Source organism: Nipponia nippon, unplaced genomic scaffold (assembly GCF_047370975.1).
Source record: "Nipponia nippon isolate SJK-2023a ecotype South Korea unplaced genomic scaffold, ASM4737097v1 scaffold_8, whole genome shotgun sequence".
In the NCBI taxonomy this organism is placed as follows: domain Eukaryota; kingdom Metazoa; phylum Chordata; class Aves; order Pelecaniformes; family Threskiornithidae; genus Nipponia; species Nipponia nippon.
Window position 1 is genome coordinate 51,170,394 of NW_028262402.1, and position 19,294 is coordinate 51,189,687.

At 36.3% G+C, this 19,294-nt stretch overlaps 1 protein-coding gene across 1 annotated transcript in view; it reads left to right on the forward strand.

Moving 5' to 3' along the window:
* SCAMP1 (secretory carrier membrane protein 1) overlaps positions 1-14,158 on the forward strand; it is a 44,984-nt gene extending 30,826 nt beyond the window's left edge. The window contains exons 6-9 of the mRNA XM_087742239.1: positions 5,117-5,276; positions 7,013-7,114; positions 8,963-9,080; positions 11,143-14,158. Of these exons, the coding sequence (XP_087598365.1) occupies positions 5,117-5,276; positions 7,013-7,114; positions 8,963-9,080; positions 11,143-11,307 (545 nt within the window). The 3' untranslated portion in view covers positions 11,308-14,158. The remainder of the gene's footprint in view (positions 1-5,116; positions 5,277-7,012; positions 7,115-8,962; positions 9,081-11,142) is intronic.
* The last annotated feature ends 5,136 nt before the right edge of the window (positions 14,159-19,294 follow it).

Genomic DNA, 19,294 nt, shown 5'->3' on the forward strand with positions numbered 1-19,294 from the left:
TTTAGTTAGCAAATCTCTGTAATTTTACTTGTTAATCTGGTAATCTTATTACTGTGATTGAGCCCCATAATTGAAATGCATAAAATGAGCAGTCAGCATTGAATCGAGTGAATTCCACTTCATCATAATCCACAGCTTTCTATATTCATTGCTGGGTCATTAATCTTCAAATAGGCAACTAAATCCACCATAGAATGTGTGACTAGTCACTCATAAATCTGACAGATATTTAAGATTTATATGAAATCTAAGATCAAGTACTCCAAAATCTTAGGATAGTTACGAATTCTGGCCATTTGCAGGACTGAGTTCTGAAAGTGCCGTATGTTTCAAACACAAGGTGAAGTTGGGCAGTGAGAATTAGAATATTAATACTGTTTTTCCTTCTTACGGCAATAAATAAAGGAAGTAGCAATGTTACAGTGTTTCAAAATATATAGGAGTTGTGCTTTTATACTACCATGACAGATTTTCTTCTAGGTAGACTGAGATTTTAACTGAGTCCTCTTGCTCTTTTCCTTCTTTAGCTCAAGTACTCTCTGACTTCGGGATTACTCAGGAAGGAAGGAAAAGGGCATAATAAAGACAAAATCTATTTCAAGCTTAAAAAAAAAAAAAAAAAAAAAAAAGGAGTACAGAACTCCGTGCCCTTAGGGCTGCCTGTTGAATCAGTCCTTGTGACTCTTCTTTTCCAGGATCCTATCTACATGGTTTGGTTCTTTTTTTATTAGAGCGGCTATGCTTCCTCAGTGGAGGCACTTACTACCATAGCAAACCAGCCTGCTTCTGCTTGCTGCTGTACCCTACATTTCATTTCCTCTTCCAGAACTTCCTAGGTCTTGTAAGGCCTAGGGGTTCTGTGAACATAATCACATTTCGATAAATCTAGTATCGTGTGCTCAGCACTTTATATAGTAGGTTAGTTTTCTTCTTCCTTTTTAGCAGCCCTAGGAATAAGCCTTTCTGTTTTGGTTTTCTGTGCATTTCCATGGGTAGTAGCAATTTATATATCCTTATTCTTGGTCTATATGTATCTGAGGAAACTTTTTTACCTGTTTCAGATCTGTATGTTCTTTATCTCATGAGAAAACAAGTCTGTTTGTGTCCCTATTCCATGAATTCATCCATCTTTTCCCTATTTGTATCAGAAGTCAGAGTTTACTGATTCCTTGATGTGGTTTTATCTTTGCACATGGGTTTGTTTTTTTTTTTTTTGGTTTTTTTTTTTGCTCTGGGGAGAGCCTTTTTTGTTTGTTTGTTTTTGCTGACTGAGTGCTCCCATGTTTTTGTGAACTACAGCAATCAATTAGCAATGGCTTCTGTCAGCTGCCAGTGCAGCTTTTCTATTCTATCTTGGTTTTGTGACCATTGCTGTTTTAGTGGCTTGCAGATAGAATGACGGTTTTCCTGGCTCTTTAGCACTAAGCACTACTTTTTAGACCTTCATATGCTGTTCCTAGTGAAATGTCTGATGTCTCTTGACCCATATCTAGTACGAAAAATTTTTTGGCTCAGAAGCCTGTGTTTTCCAGCTACTTTCCCCACAGGCTGATAGCATGTACAAAATGAGCAGTACTGATTTTCAAAGAATATTTCTTATTTGAAGTTACAAACGTAAGAGCTGCTTAATCTCATGGAAGGCTTTTGTGGTATTTGGGTTTGTTACTTTATATAGGTTGTGCATGTTTCCGTTTTCTATGAACAAGACTTTTAAAGGTTTTCAAAGTGCAATGACTTAAACTGTAGATTCTCCGGATAAAAAATAATACCCTAAAGTGCCAACTTTTATGGTATTTTTTCTATTCAGGAGAGTTTCATCTCATCCATTCTTCTGTCTGAGGATACAATCAGTAGTACATCTGTCAGTTTGTGTTGATGTTTGTTCTGCCTGTCCCCGAGAACCTCCAAGGATGGACACTTCATGAACTCCCTCCAAGCCTGTTCTAGTGTGTTGCTGTCTTATAATTAGAAGATGTTTCCCTGTATATAATTTAATTCTCTTTTCCTGTGTTTGATCTTCCCTGTTCTGTCCACTGTTGTTATAGAGAACACATTTACCCCCGTTAGTCACGTCCTTTTGGCTAAATTAGCATAGTTTACTCAGCCTTTCTTTGTAGTTTATGTTTTCTAGAGGTCCAATTGTAAAATTCTTGATGCTACACACTAAAAAAACCATAATAACATGGAGTGGACCAAGCAACGAATCTGTAAAACAGCAACCAAACAATGTGGACTGTGTCCAGTATTTTAGCTGAAATCCTAATATATGTTGTAGAGAAAAAAAAAAAACACCTTCACATTTTTGATAGCATGTGCTTATGCTATGTGCTGATCTAAGTCTGTTTCAGAATATATTTTTTTCCTATGGAAAATCCTTCTGTCATTTGTGAGGCGTGTTTGCACATGTCTTACCCACGCCCTCCCCAGAAAGAGCAGAACAGTCAAGGAACAAAAGCCTAAACTACATTTGAAGCCACTCTGTGCTCCAAGGTTGTGTGTGATCAAACTTCACCAGCTTTGTCCTCACTCGTCAGTTCCCTTGTGGCTTCAAAACCCTCCATTTTGTAGGCATCCCATTCCCCTTGGGGCAGTCCATTACAGGGTGACAGTCCAGCTGATGCCTGGGAAGGAGGAAGTCCTTTGTCACGTGTCCTATTGAGGACTTCGGTTTCCTGAGAATACCATCAATAAAACATAACTGAAATGAAACTTTTTACAAAAATATATTTTTATACAGTCCTAAATGGGACTGCAAAATAATAATCTCAATAATACAGATGCCAAATAGCATCGGTGCAACTTGTGGTCTTTATCTACAATTCACTTTTAAACATTAATGGATGATAAAGTGTAGTTAATTAAGACAGGGAATGTATATCTAAGTAGGATTCTTCTGTACAAGTAAGTTTACACTAATAAAAATGAAGTTGAGTCTGAATATGTATTAAAGTAATGTAATTTCCCATTGTTCACTCTTATTCTGGCATGAATGCCCTTTTTTTTTTTAACCTCAATTGCTTTCACAGCTAAACCAGGAGAAGGCTTTCTTAGGTCATGCTGAGTACTGTATTAGTATTGCTGTGAAGTTATTGTCATGTGCCTTAGGTCATTTCAGCCCCCAGGTGGTCGTTATCTTCTAATAACTTGTATCATGGTTTAATTTAAAGAGGCAAGTAGGTGGAAGGTACTTAAAACCGTTACCCTGAACATAAAAACACCTGTCTGCTCATGCAACAGCAAGCCTTATCTAGGTCACTTAGTAAAGGTGTTGGCTCAAAGAACCTTTCTGTACCTTGCAGCAGGCAGAGAGAAGGGCAAGTGGAGTGAAGGGAGAATTGTCAGTGAAGCCCCATGTCTTCATCCGTAGCTTTCTGATACTTGGTTTTTACAGCTGAGATTCTCTGTCATAGTAGTCAAGCAGACCCCTGTGTTGCTGGTTCCACTGTGCTCATAAGTATCAGTAGTGGGTATGATGTTTCAACCGTCATCTGCACTGATGGTATTCTTTTAAAACTTGTCCTTTTATCGTAAGTGCAATTACAAAAAAAGTAGTAATTTTGGAAAGTTGAAACTCCACCAGAATGTGGATGTTTCTGGTGATCTAGGGGGTCTCCCTGTTTTCCAGTATTGACTAGAAAAAGGAACAATACCCCTTTGTAAGTTTTTCATATTTATCAAAGGCAGGCAGGAATTTGGATTTGTATCCTTTGTTGTGCTTTAGGAGGCATACTCACACAAATTCTGAAATCAGTTGCTTTGCTGACCTCTTGGAACAGTGCTAAGATATGTATATGCATTAAATGCTTTTTATTTAAAAGTACGAAGTTTTCTGTTTATGGTGACTCTTAGAGGAAAATATCATTTGTCTGAGGGAAATGTTTTGAGTTTCATCAGCTTTTCATGCAATAATGTGGGTGTTCTGCTTTAAGATTTTTTTCCCACTAAGTTGATTTAGAGCTTATTTAAGTACTAGTTAAGAGGACAGCAAAGAGTTCAAGGAGTCTTTTTTTCAGAATCTTGATTATCTTGCCAGTTCTTCTGTTAACCTTACATTCCAAGTAGAATGGCTAAAATGTTTCTCTGAACTTAAATAAAAACTCATTATTTGCAAGGAGCAGCTTGTGCACTCTCAGTTATAAATACTCTACTTTATCCTGGTCCACAAGGACAGAAACTGTCCTCTGAGATAGCAGAATCACTCCTGAATCACTGGTTATTGCTGAACAAAGAAATTCGTGTTCGTCTTTTAAGTCTGGCAGAACTAACTTCTGTGCGAGATAGCATGAAGGTAGTAGTTCTAATGTTTCTTAATACTGCTGTATCTTTTTCTGTTCTAAGAACTAAATATATTTGAAATAAGCTGTGAAGTTGTAATGCCAATGCATTTTCTTTAGTAGAAATTCAATAGTTAACCTGTAAGAAGGTCTGCCAATGTGAAAATACTAGTATTGAGCTAAGAACAGAGCACTAAAAAGGTAGATGTTTAAGACCAATGTTATGAAATATTTGAATATGCAGTATCTATTAAAGCATCTAGAACAGCTCCTTGCAGATCTTGTTTTAGTGAGAAACATTTTTATTAAGTGGGTTGTTTTGCTTTATTACATGGAAGACAAAGAGCTTTTCATTGAAAGATTTTTTTGGAAATTTTTATTTTCAAATTAGAATGTGTACAGTGCTGAATTTATGATGCATTTTGTATCATTTATAAGCTTTCTTTCCAAAAATATTCAGTAGTCTGTTAGATATCTGTATCCAGTTATTACTATAGAAAAAGTATCAATTATTGCAGCCATAGAAACCTCTTTTTATTTTTCATCATTTTAAGTTTGAAAAGGTTTTATTTTTATGACAGGGTTTTTTCCTTCACCATATACCTGATAGTACTTGAATTTTCATGTTCAGTACTTTGACTTGTGACTACAGGGTTTACCTGAAAGTTAGAAAACTGTATAAAAATCAGTTTATTGCTGAGAGTATTGAGAGGGTACTGATTTGTTGTGAGCATGCTGATGTTTTGTTTAAAAATGCTCAGTTTGGGTATTACTTTAACAGTTGTAATAATTTATTGTATAAACATAACTTAATTAAGACTATTTTGCTTTTGCTTCTACAGTCCATACAGTGACACTGTTTCTTAATATCTTTGGATGTTTGGCCTGGTTTTACGTTGATGCTACGCGAGGGGTTGATTTTGGATTGAGTATTCTCTGGTTCTTGCTTTTTACTCCTTGTTCTTTTGTCTGCTGGTACAGACCACTTTATGGAGCTTTCAGGTAACAACTTCAGCTTGACTTAAGATATTTAAAAACTTGTTAAAATGCGTTAACATTTCAGAATTTGCTTGATTATCATTATGATAATTCTTCAGTGTGCCTTCATTAGAAACAAGTAGTGTGTTTGCCATTGATTCAGTTGTTGTATTTGAAACATAATGGCAATAGTTAGGTATATCATGGTATATCCTTTAAAGTATTTATAGCTTCTACCATTGACAAAATATTTGCAGGAAATACTTAACTTTGTATTGGGCTGATAGCAATTTTAAGGAAAATTCTCATTAAATCTCAGTCCCTTCACACCAAGAATTTGAGTAGGTTAATAGTTAAGAGTGTCTTAAGTTTTTGGCTTCCTGAATGGAGTTCATAAAACTCTACACTTAAAATTTTTACATCGTTAAGTGATATACAGTATCTGTAATTGAAGTAGACTGAGATTCTTAAGAATGAGTAGAGGAGGTATATAGAAATAAAACAAATATTTTTCCTAGCTTCTAGCAATCTTTGCAGACTTCACAAGTGTGAGGTGTGGTGGATTTGTGTTTAAGAATAGAATGGTTGGTTTGCATGCAAAATTGAACTTTTTTTTGTTGTTGTGAAAATCAGCATGTAAAGATTCTGAATCCTGTATTCTTACAGTATTTTGGGGGATTTTTTTTACATAGACGTGATCAGGATAGTCTCAGTTAAAATGCACTAATTCTTGTAGAGAAAGTGATGGCCAGAAGTTGCAGTTAAGCTTAACCTTTAGACTAAATGAGATGTTTCTTTTTGCTAACCAAAGAGGTATAGCTATACCCACACATCTTTGAGGAATCATACGGTTTAACTTGCATTTGCTCTCTAGTAAATCCATAGCTTTTCTTAGTGAATATTGTTTGGAAAAGGAAGTTGTTTCAGTTGCTCAGCTGAAAATGAAATAGTTATTGAACTGAACTGGTTGGATAAATAGAAATGAACAAACCCCCTTCTGCAGGAAGAGCTAATAATGGCAAAATCTGGTTCTGTGCCTGAACTAAATGATTTCCTCTTTCTTCAGAACTCTGGTAGCAAACATATCATATGATCATGAGTTTTGATAGTAGTGAGTTGAGGCCTTTGAGATTTTGCCTGTACATTTATATTAGTGGTTGTTTGGGGTGTTTTTGGTTTTGTTTTTGGTTTTGTTGTTTGGCTTTTTTTTTTTTTTTACTTTCACTCTTTGTCAAGCTGGCATTCTAGTAATTTAAACAGCAAACCTATTTTGTATATTTTGCTTTTAAGCAACAGCTGCTTCAGTATTCTGGTCTGCACTATGTTTCAGTAATTCCATGTTAGATTTTATTTCCTTTTACAAGTAAAAATATTTTCTTCCTATCCTGCCAGCACTGTGAACTTCAGTCTGAAAGTGCAGCAGAATTCTGTTCTTCATGCATTGTAGTAAAACTTCTATGTTTAGTCTAAGAAGCCCTGCTGTGTGCTGAACAGAACACTAAGGAGTAGTGTCTTGCTGCTATTGTCACCTCTGTTAGAGGTGCAGGTGGCAAAAATACAATATTAAAGAAGAAGGAGCAGCTTTTGTAAAATAAACCCTCCACAAAACCACAGAATTGGTGATAGTTCAAGTCACTGTCAATAAATGAAAGCACTTTTCCTTTAGTTAATGCAGAAAAAAATTTTAGATTGGTACTACAGTATTTACAAAAAGTCATTAATTTCCTGGCTGCTTTAATCTTTTTTCCCGCCTTTTTCAGGAGTGACAGTTCATTCAGGTTCTTTGTGTTCTTCTTTGTATATATCTGTCAGTTTGCTGTACATGTACTTCAAGCTGCAGGATTTCAAAGATGGGGAAACTGGTGAGTATTCTGTTTGCTGTAGTGTTGTACTGTATATAAGACAGACATATTTGATACCGCAACTGCAATACAGTCTGTGTGTTTTTTAAAAAAAAAAGTCTTGTATTCACTGGAATTGTTACATTTAGCACTGAAAAAAAAGCATTTTTGCTCTTAACTAGGAAAAGTGGGTGAAACATATCCCAAGAGTGTGAGGTACTTCTGTTATTAGGCTGGTCAAATTTTATGCTTCAATGTAAACCACTTTGAACTATTCTTTTATACGTTACCTCCTCTATTTTGGTGGCGTGTGGAGACGTTGTTTGCTCTGTATTTAAGATAAAGACATGAGCAAAACTTAGAGAAAATGAAAATAATTCAGTAATAATATACTATTTACATATTATTTTGTATCATTAGTTATTTCTAATTATTTTAATATACTTAATATTTATTAAGGAAATTTATGGCTAAAATTTGAACAGTGAGTCAACAATGTATTTGGGTCAATATAGTGGTATATGTTTTATATTATTTGAAAGGTTATTTGTCTGAGTCAGCTCCTTATTCTGTAGTTGATTTTTTTCTTTTTGATGCTTGTAAGTATATAGGCTTTTACATGAAGCTTTTATGTATATTGTCTTTTATTTGAGTCTTCAAGGTCTAATATTGAGATTTTACAAGGAAAAGCTATTGAGAATCAGTAACCATCCTTGGGGAGAAAACCAACAAACCTGAATTAACTAAACGCATGGCTGTAGTAGCCAGCTGGTAGCACAGAGAGCTATGACTGGCAGTACTGTAGCTGGGTAATAACACTTCTCTGTATCAGTGCTTTTTGCTGCGAACCTCCAAACATACATAAGGCAGACAAAACAGCATTGCTTTAGAACTGTAGTGTAAGGAAAGATACTGTTATTATTTTTGCTCTTGAATCCGCTATTTTGCTTTTTTATAGACACATTGATTGGCATTAACAAAATAAAAAAAGTATTTTAGACAGCCACCGCTCCAAGTATGTGGGGTGTGCTTTTAATGATACTTGGGGAAGGGGTATGACAAGTAGCTAGATCATCAGAAAATGCTAATTACAGTTTGGATTTTGGAGTTTTGTGGTAGAGTCCCGTTTGACGCTCGGGATAGCAAAGCAGTTTGAAACAGGTAGGGGAAAATTTTAAGGTTGTTCGGGTTTACAGAAATTCTTTGCTTTTTTTTTCTGTGGAAGAATCTTTTCCATCTTAATGTTTTCTTTTTCTTAAGGGAACCTGCTTTTTGTGGTTTTAGGTTTGATATTGTGTATTTCTGATGGTGTTTCGATTTTGAAGAATGGGGAAATGTTTGAAGTAGATACTGATACACCAGTCTTTTCTGGTAGTTAATCTTATGCTGTCTACTTCAAAAAAACATTATATTAACCTCAATTGAGAAAGCATCACTGTGTGGATACAGTTAAATGAGTCTTCCCACAGAGAAGCTGTGTGTGTGGGGCATGTTTTTGTTCTATATTTGAAGAAGTTAGAAGCTATCTTTTTAGGGACATTTTCTCTTCCACAAAACTGTGTAGTCTTAAATCAGTCTGAAATTACAGTATGACAAAAAAAAAAAACCCAAAAAGTTGATGAGCAACTGTCTAATTTCTCCACAATTCTGCTCAAGGATAGTCACCTTTACTACAATTTTTCGTATGGTTTCAGTGTATGCGAAAAATGGACACTAAGCTCTAAAAGCTCATCATAGAACTGAAATATGCTTATGTAAAATTCCCATGACTTTTTCTTGGAGGTTATAAAGCTTCCCTTGTGGTGGATACCTGTGGTCGAATGGTTTACGTGCTGTGCTAGTAAAGCATGTCCTTTCTTTTTCCTTCAGTGGGTGGATTTCATCTCTTACTGGTCTGAATAAGAGTATTCCTGTTGGCATTATGATGATAATCATAGCTGCACTTTTCACAGCATCTGCTGTTATCTCATTAGTTATGTTTAAAAAGGTAAGTTACATATTATTCCCCTCTTCCATTTCCTATGCTCAATCTGCTTGAGAGACGTACTCTTGCACAAAGCCATGGGGATTAAATGATATTCTTAGGGGTGTGCCTTACCTATTAACAACTGTACTTTTTTGCTTATACTGTTGCGGAGTCACAAAATTCTGTTTGTACAGTGCACCTATTTTCTGCAAACTAAAATGGGGAAGGATAGCTCTGAATAAGAGAAATTGGGAAGTAAGCCTACAATGAAAGGGTAGGTGAATGCCCTGGACACTATGATTGTACCTGTAGATGCCAAGTTGTAATTTTGAAATCTGTGGTGATTCATCAGGCTGAGTGAAGTGTGATTCAAATGATTGCGAAGTTTCAGCTCTTACCAAAATCATTCCCATTAAAATAAAGAGAAAAGGGACATGCCTGGCACCTCAGAAAAGGATTTTTATTTCTCTGCTTCTGTTATTTTAATATTTTGTTGTCAATTAATGATTGTGTAGCATGAACACTCAAAGAAAGATGCTTTTTTCCCTTGGTTCCTTTTTGTGAATTTCTGTCCAGAAGACCTAAGTTTAGATACTTATGTGCTAGTAAGTTTTTGATGTTGTTTAGATAAAATGTAACTGAGAATTCTGATGATGATGTGCTGGCAGTTCTAATGATTCAACCTCAGTTACACTTAAAGATTTTCACATACCCAAACTCTTCTGGCCTGTTTACAGTAAGCTAGAAATTTTAAGTGTTGCCTGGAGATGTCCCTTCTCCATATTTGTTTTCTGCATAAATACTCAGGTACAGGAGAAGGAAACAAGGAAGAAAAAATGTATGGTGTAGCATTTTATTTTTTTATGCGCTTCCTACCATATACATCTGGATCGTTTTCAAAAACCTGCATGCTCACATGTGACCTGGTGTATCTTTATGGATGAGAAATAGTCACATTTATAACAAAGAAAAAAATTACAACATTCATTTTCCTGCTACAGTTGAGTGAAAATATCTTTGCAATATTATTTGACAGCTTCATTGTGACTTGATTGAATATGAGTCAGAAATAGCATTTTAATTTTAATACTCAGGTAATTGGAAGTTACTTAGGATTTGTTTCTTTGTTGTACTAGAGATTATATGCCATATTGTTCAGAGTGTTTGTAAATCATATTGTTTAATACCTCTGCTTATTATGCAGAGCTATCGGTCATCACACTAGTTTAGCAGATATATATCTGCATTATTAGGATATTTTATACTTTTTAATATTCAGTCATAGCTTAGCTTGTTCTTGTAGCTATATCAATGAGAGAAATGAAAATGTTTCTAAAAATTGATGTAGAAAAAAGTTCACCAAAATGTTACTGACACAGTGGATTCAAAACTACTTTTTTCATTTTGTTTCCTGCTGGTTTTTTTTCATATGCACACTTATTTTAATGAGTATGACAAGTAGTATACAAATTGAGACAGAAGACACTTTTGCAAGCTATGAGACCTGTGTTATGCTAAGGATGCAGCCTGTTTGTGTATTTAAATATCTTATTTCAGACAGTAGAATCATAGAATCATTAAGGTTGGAAAGGACCTCTGAGATCAAGTCCAGCCGTTAACCTAACTGCCAGGTCCACCTCTAAACCGTGTTCCTAAGCACCACATCCACACGTTTTTTGAATACTTCCAGGGACTGTGATTGCACCACTTCCCTGGGCAGTCTGTTCCAACGCCTAGCCACTCTCTCTGTGAAGAAGCTTTTCCTAATATCTAATCTAAACCTCCCCTGGCACAACTTGAGTAGATACCACACACATTGTAGTAAAAACTTGAGACACCTCTGAACTTGCAAAAAGTTAAGAGGTATTCCTACAGTCAAACTGTGTGTGCAGCAGGGCATTCAAAAGTTGTAGGATTTGTGGGAAAAAAGTCCCATTTACTCATTTCTGGATCCTCCCAAACACATGAGCGAACCACATTTCCCCACCACATGGCTCTGCTTTGTGTTTGAGACTTTGCTATTATTCTGCCAAAAAATGGAAGGCTCGGTACCATTTTTTTCACTGCTTTTCCACCTCCCTAGGTGCATGGTCTCTACCGCACGACTGGTGCTAGTTTTGAGAAAGCGCAGCAGGAGTTTGCAACAGGAGTGATGTCCAACAAAACTGTACAGACTGCTGCAGCCAACGCCGCATCAACAGCAGCAACCAGTGCAGCTCAAAACGCGTTCAAGGGTAACAGAATGTAGGGAAACATAAGAAGTCTTCACGGTTCTCTTCGACTGTACTTTTCCAGTCACTTATTATATTCCCTAAAAGCCTAGATCAAAATTCACACAGCATGTTTGTCTCTTCTGCAGCTGTGCATGGGTAAAATGGGAAATGTTTGGTTTATCTTATTATAAATTTATTTATTTTAAAAAGATAACCATTCTTTGCCCTTCTTTAAGATGTTGCATTGTAGAATACAAAGCCTTCCATATTTTGTGGAGGATAAATAATTTCAACAGTTGGCCTGAGAATCAATTGTGGTATATAATGATCAAATAAATGTATTAAGAATTTGGAAGGTTTTTTAGTGGTTCACTCCATTTTGTTTTGGTTTTTTTTTTTTAACTTCAGGAAAGCACTTTGGATCAATTATTTTTCTTCGTAAGAACTGTTTTCCCTATTTCTACTCTAAGAAGTGGGGTAGACTGACAGATGCAGAAAGTTAGGTTTGGCTACTGCTTTTGCAATTTCAGCAGCTGCTGGAGGTCAAATACAAGTAGGGTAGATATTATAAATTCTTTTCTTGGGGTTTTTTTAGGATAAGTCTTTTGATATAAACCTGTAAGTTTGCATGAATACTGTTGAGTTATCTGATCTTGTTTAAATAGTGTTTTGGTCCAGAATTTACCTGTGCCACTTTATAGCGTTTGTTTGTAGCTATTTTCATGGAGTATTCTTTACCTGTGAGAAATGACTATGGTGCATAAACATTCTCTGTAATAGAATGTGTAATGCAGTGTACAGTTTAAGGAAGTTAACTGATGGTTTCAATCACAGAGCTAAATGATTATATATTTGCTATTTTTAATTTCAGTATTCATGTCTTGGGATGATAACTTGCTGGAAAAGAAACCAATATTGACTTTTACAACACTAGTTTCTTGGCGCCCTTCCCTCTTCTATGTGCAGTGGTATTTTTGTTGTATTTGGGATTTTTGGGGGTTTGTGTTTAGGTTTTTTTTAAGTGTAGATTTGTGTTTAACAGTGGTACTAAATCTCTAGCCTAATCAGCCACTCTGTTTACTGCTGTCCACAAACTTAAATATACAGTATTTAATTTTCTAACAGGAATATTGTTTAAACCCAAGCTTTTTAAACAATGGCATTTAACAGATACTTGAATTCCTTCTAACATTAACTCAGCCATCTCTGTGATGTGATTTAAGTTTGGGAGAAAAAGCTTTTAAAATATTTTGAGTTGGAAAAGTGAGAAATCTTCATTTTTAACAAAGTTAAATTTTAACTCATTGAACTGGAGGCCTAAGAGGTTAAATTGGTGCTGTGGAACTGAACAATCTGTAATGGTACATACCATCGTAATATTCTCGAATATAATCAGGTCTTAGTATAAGGTCATGTTTCTCTCCTTTGAAGACTACTTATATTCTTGGATTGCCTCATGAGTCTTATGCACAATATTTGGGCTGTTTTTTCAAACTCTGTTATTAGAAGATAAAACCAGGAAGGGCCACATCCCACAACTTGTGTAAGTATACACTGTGGCTGAAATGAATTCAGCTCTTAAGATGAATCACCTTTACTAGGACAGCATAAAATTCTGAGGCCCCTCCATGTTCTGAATGTGGACTGACTTTCATGGATGCTTTTTCACTACACTGTATTCATAATAACAGAAGAGCATTACAAAAAATAAAACCCCTAGCTTAATCTCTGGATCAGTGTGGTACTGTTAGCATGAAGTCCCTATTAGTCTTCTTTCTTTTACTAATTTCTTCAAATCCAACTTTAATTTGGATAAATGTCATAGTTTCACCTATGCTTAAGTTCATATTAATGAATATACTTGCTTCTAAATGTTCTCTGCATTATAAACTTAAAGGCAATTCAAATATTCTGTGTAGTAGGGGCTCTAAAATTTCATACTAGTGGACTTGCTAGCATTGAACTTAAATTTGTGTGGAATGTTATTAACAGTTTTCCAGGTAACAACCACCTTTTTCTATTGAGATCAGGCACTATGCTTCTAGCAGCTGTATATGAAGATTGTTCTTTTCATAATCTTTTAAACTTAACTTGAGGGTTTTATCTAGGAACTCTACTATGAATTACTTTTAAATCTAAATTTAAGCAATTCTGTTGATATCTCTTGGCTAGGAATCCCAGGGACATCATCCTTGCAATTTAACTTAAGTTGAAGATTGCATAATAACATGCATTACCAGAATACATTATGGAAAAAAACCATTAGGAATAAAACCTGAATTTGGCAGGTAGATTTTTTTCCCAAATGTTTAAAGGCTCTTTGAGAAAACATATTTAATGTTCGCTGTGTAGGGAGCATTGATTTGTAATGTCATGGGTTGAATGTATGGATTTAAACCTCCTAAGTGAAATTCAAGGTTCAGTTACACGTGAATTGTCTAAACCAGAAATCTCTGACACTTTGCTGCCCAAAAGGGAGGGAGAAGTTTGAATTTAGCTTTGACAACAGAAGGCTGATATTTGTTAAAATATTTTATACCTAACGAAAACTAGATTTTACAGTCTCTTTATTAATTAAGCAGAGTATGGCGCCCACTTAAGTTGTCATTTTGTAGTATTGTGGCAAATTGAATACAAAGTATGAAGTTTAAACACTGGAATGTCTGTAGTCATTGATCTGTAATTTAGGAGTTGGTTTTATTTATCTGAGGGATGTTTGTATATTTTGTAAATTACTAACAATGCTCTGCCATCCTGGTGTATGTCATGGTTCTGTACAAATGCACTTCTTCTGTCCCTCTGTTGCATGTCTGAGTAGTTCAGAAGTTTTGTATATTTATTGTATTAACACAGTGTCATAGAATAAAAAAAGACTTTTTTCCTGGGTGTTTGCTCTGTATAGTTTTGACCAATACAGGGATTTTTCTTCTAACAGTCAGGATAACGTGCAGGGTGGATGATCTATGTAAAAGTCTCACTTGGTTTTTATAATTCTGTATATAAATGCTGTAATTCTGCTGAAATGGGGAAGCAAAATGTCCACTATCAAAATAATACGTTAGGGTATTGAGAATTAGTCTACTCAACTGTTACGAAGAAAATTCTTTAAGACTTGCAGCCCACTTTGTTGTGCGGGAAACTCACGAGGGTTAAAATCTAAACATGTTCTGTCATTACTGAATGAAATTCTACAGGTATTAAGCGAATCCTAAAACACTATTGAAAGTAAAATGAAGTTACCAAAACCAGCATTGCTTTGTAGTATTTATTTTCCTAACTGCTGCCTGTGCATTGACATTTCTGTATCACTGCTGTGTCTTGCTTTTTCTTTTCTTTTTAGGCGCTATCAGAGTCTTGATTTTTTTTTTTTTCCATATAATATCATCTGTAACACCTGCTTTCCAGTACTGAATTTATTACTGGGTTTTCTTTGAAGAGCAAAACGACTTCATCTAGACCACTGTGATGTAGTTATGTTTGCAAACACACAATACAGAGAACAGTGCTCTGACGTACAGTCGGGATTATTTTGGGAGATAGCAGACGTGAGTTTTTGAAGACACTTGCACATGCGTGCATCATTTAGTAGTGAAATTCTTCATCAACTTGATCTATTTCTTTGTAATTTACAGATCTAGGATGGCAGTAGCAGCAGACTATAGGAACAGTTTTTGTACTTTCTTGTAAGTGGTAAGCACAATTGTGCAGCATGATCCCGTCATGCACCTAGAGCATTCTGGTTATGAGTCGGTAGTAAGGCACAGTGGATCAGATAATTAAAAAAAATGTGTTAGGTTTCACTCAGTTACATTAAAATGTGTAAGAATTAGTTTGTACTTTTTTTCCTACAAATTCATTTTATGTCTGCAAGTAGCTTTTATTCTCATCAGTAGAAGAATCAGGAAGACTTACAAAAGAAGTGGTGCAGATTTCCTACCTCAGCAGCAGAATACTAGTTTAACTTCACGCTCAGATTAAACTAGATACCACGTCACGCACTTCTGAGGGGAAGAAAAAAAGTGTTGATGGGAAGTATGGCTTGTGGATCATGCTGCCATACATTTTGTTCTGGGAAAAAAGAAATGACTTGTCCAGCTGTTTAATGGAAGCATATGCAGCTCGTTTATTTGTGTTGGATGAATGGATAGTGATTACAACAAACAACAGTGCTTTAAATTTGTTTGTTTTACCATCTGTCAATACACTTGGTGCTGTGATGTGACTAAGTAATGTGTGTATATATAAAATGTACTGTCCTGCTGCATTGCATTGGTACACGTTGCTGTTACACTGCTCTGAGGTGAAGGAGAACACTTCAACACTGAGGAGCTGCTATACAAAGCGTTGAGAAGACCAGGTGTTACTTCTTTGTACCCGTGGCTGAGGAAGGGAAACTTTCACCTGGCGAGATGGGAAATTTCAGAGGCTGATTTTTGGTGGTAAAGTTGGAGGTTGTGTTAGTAGTTGGCCGTGTGCTTGGAACAGGGCCGCCGCAGGCCTGGAGAACACAGCCTGCCGGAGAATCTGGTTACTTGTGACTGTTCACCCAGCTTTCCTGCTGTGCAGCTGCATCCAGGCAGAGCTGGGTAGGATCTGCTGGCTGGAGCCCAGGCCATTTTAAAACCAGCTGCCTCTGACCACTGATGCCTCTGCGGCATCAGCTGCTCTGCCACTGTTGCAGCTGACAGTGCTGCAAGTAGATTTTATGATGTTTATAGCTTCATTAAACAAGCACATATCGTCTGAGCCGTAGTCATCACACACATGCCAAAGCACGCGTTGCCGTTTTGCAGTGCAGGGGTGTTGTCTTTGCTATGTATGTATTTTTGATGTTTTAGAGAAAAAAAGTGGATATGCTGGATTGGGCAGTGGGGTGATACTTTTTGTCCAAGGTAAGAGAGCAGTTGGAAGTGGTCAGAATAATGTGATTAAATTTGGAATTATTTTTTCTTTACCTTTCTCAGCTAGACGAAATTACTGATCCCACTGCATCTGAGGAATACCTAAAGCTGGTTAGGGACACTGATTCCTGTGCTCTCAGAATTTCACTGATACGAAGATACCACAAATCAAATAGGAACTATTTGAAAACAAGCTTTCAGTGAATCACAGGAGCAAGACATCATCTTTATATTCCTGTCCCTCTGATATTAATAATGCACATTCACTTTCTCATTGCGTCACCATTCTAAACCTGCTGGAGCTTGAGGAAGAAGTTACTAGAACACAGAAATCTGTAACAATTCACATAGTGAGAGATTTGAACTCTGCTATTGCCAGCTCCATTAACTGTACTGAGAAAGGGAGGTAATATTTTTAGCTATACAAATCAGTACTTTGTAATTTCTTTCGGCAGTATTTTATATTTGTAGAAAAACTGCTGTATCTATACCTGCTTTGAAATCCATAAGGATGACTACTGTGGTGGTGCATTGAGTGGCACCTGTCCCTTAACTTCTTCTGGACTGTAGGTTTCTCAGTGTTCCAAGTTTTAACCAAGAGTTACTTCTTGGAAGTTTAAAAACTGTTAGAAGTGTAATTTAACTAAATGCAATTAATTATATGTAAATGTAACAGAAATGGACCATGGCAACTATGAGACAAAAGTGACATCCTCGCTTTTCTTTAAACTGCTGAAAGCCTTACTCCTAGTTTTGCCTTAAATTTGCTTAGAGAACAGTATGCAGCCTCGCTACTGTTTGTCAAGTTACAGGAGGGAGGTAAGGCACATTGTGGCAAACGCCATTTTAAAAGTCTGTGTGATTAAGCAGTATTTGTTCACAACCTTTGCTACCCCTTTTCATGAGAAAGGAACTGCAGTGCTTTAGTTGCAAAATGAAAAACATTTGTCAGACATATATTCAATTAGGAAGTCTCTTTAATGCAACTGTATTGTATAACACGTAGCTACACTTTCAGATCACATACTTTTTGATCAGTAAGTGGTAATAATTGTTGAAGTCAGATGGCAGTCTGAAACACTTAACACTATCAGTGGGCTGGGATCTTAAATGCTATTAAAGCTACAATTACAGCTACCTTGCTGTGGCTCAACTTGTCCAATATGTTTGAATTAAGGTAGTCAGACTCCTGTTAAAGTTTGAAAACTCACATTTTAATTGAAATTTAGATTAAAAATAACACATTAGGTACATCACTCATGCTAACAAATGTACATAGTGGTGACTCAAGAACAGAAAAACAGTACCACAAATAAACCATGGCTCAAAACCTACTCTAGCTCGATTGCCACAGCCGCTCTTCCTACACGAAGCGGCTGCAGTGTATACGTTGCTGCCATGCTCTGCCTTTGTTGGGCTCTGTCCTTCCCTTGAGGTGGGCACCAGCGCCCACCGTGTTCAAGGAAGACTTGAACTCCCCTCCCTTTATCACTAGGAGGTGAGATACTCGGATGTGGGGTAACAATGCAAAATGGAAATTACTCGGCTGAAAAAAATCTCAGAATCCAGAGAACTTTATTGAGTAACATAGATACAAAGGTGATACAGACAACCCAGAAATAGCTCAGTAGCAATGTTTTTTGCAGTGCCACATTATAAATAAAGCACATTAAGAAACCTTGCTGAGCCTTTTCAGCTTTTAGACTGTATGTTGCCAGAGACGGAGACAGTTTCACATTCGAATTGTCTGTATTATATAGATACACAAGTATTTCAAATCACTCTAGAAGAGATTTTTGTTAAATCTTTAAGCTACTATTGCTACTGTTGTATTAATCTTCAAAATCAGTGATTCTATTGCATTACCTTATGCTTTAGTTTGTCCACACCACCAAAACTCCAGCCACTTCTTCCCTGGGAAGTCCCTTTTAAAATATCTTGTTTAAAAGCAATAACAAAGGGGAAAAAAAAAAAAACCACAACAAAACCCATTCCTGGTATTGCACATCTCACACAAGTTTGTGTATATATATATATATATATATTTTAAATATGCTACAATTTAAAAAAGAAAAAGGTCTATGGCACTTTATAGAATACAAGTTTACGAAGTCAATCAAACCACAGATGTTTGAAGAATTCTTCAATACCACAAAAACTAAGTTAAACTGAACTAATTGGCACACAGGTTTTAAAGAATCCACAGCAAATTCTTCTAGATCCTATGCAGTGCATGTACATTAAGAAGCAGTTACACTCTGCAGTCCCCTCATGAAATTAATTAAATTAGCTTTAAGCTGATTTTTTTTTTCCTTCTTTTCCCCTCAAAATATCTTTGAAAGCTACTGCTGAGGTGAACTTCAGGAACAACTTTAAGCAGCTGTCAAATTTAATGAGTGCACCCTACACCTGAAAACCTCATCCAGAAAAAAAATCCGCAATATATACCATCTTATCACTTGCTAGAAAAACAGAACCCTGAGAAAAGAAATTCTGATTTTTTTTTTCTGCATTTCTTCCCAGCCTGTCTTCTATCTGTGCTATGTGATGAACATGGATATTCTTGCAAGTTAGTTTATTATGTTGTTGCAGAGCAAGTTGATAGTATACCAGCAACAAGCAGAAAAGCTGGTTCTTGTTTACAAATGCAAAGAAAAGCAAAACATGCCACTGAAAATACCTCCTTTGTACTTAAGAACAGCACTATTAAAATTTTTTAAGCGTTGTGTAGCTCACAGCAGAGGTCAGCTAGTAATGTAAATGGAGGTTGATCATTGTTTACTTCTAAGCCAAAGCAGTATACGCTCTCTATGCCTTTTGGAAGAACTGACCTTTGAGTAATCAAGTGCTCAAGCTAAAGCAGCATTTGTCACCCTAATATAGCATCAAGATTTGTTGGCAGTGGCACCATGGACACTGGATTGCTATCCACCTAAGAAAAGCTAAAACTAAACCTATTTCAGAATTAATTCTCAGCTGATTCATAAGTGACCCAATTCTTCCTAGCCCCCCTTTCCCAACTGCAGAGCCCCCACGAGCACAGCTGCACGGGCAGCCCGGCCTCTGGGGCGCACGCTCCAGGGGGGCACTCGGCAGGAGGGTGCAGAGGGGGGTGAGTCGC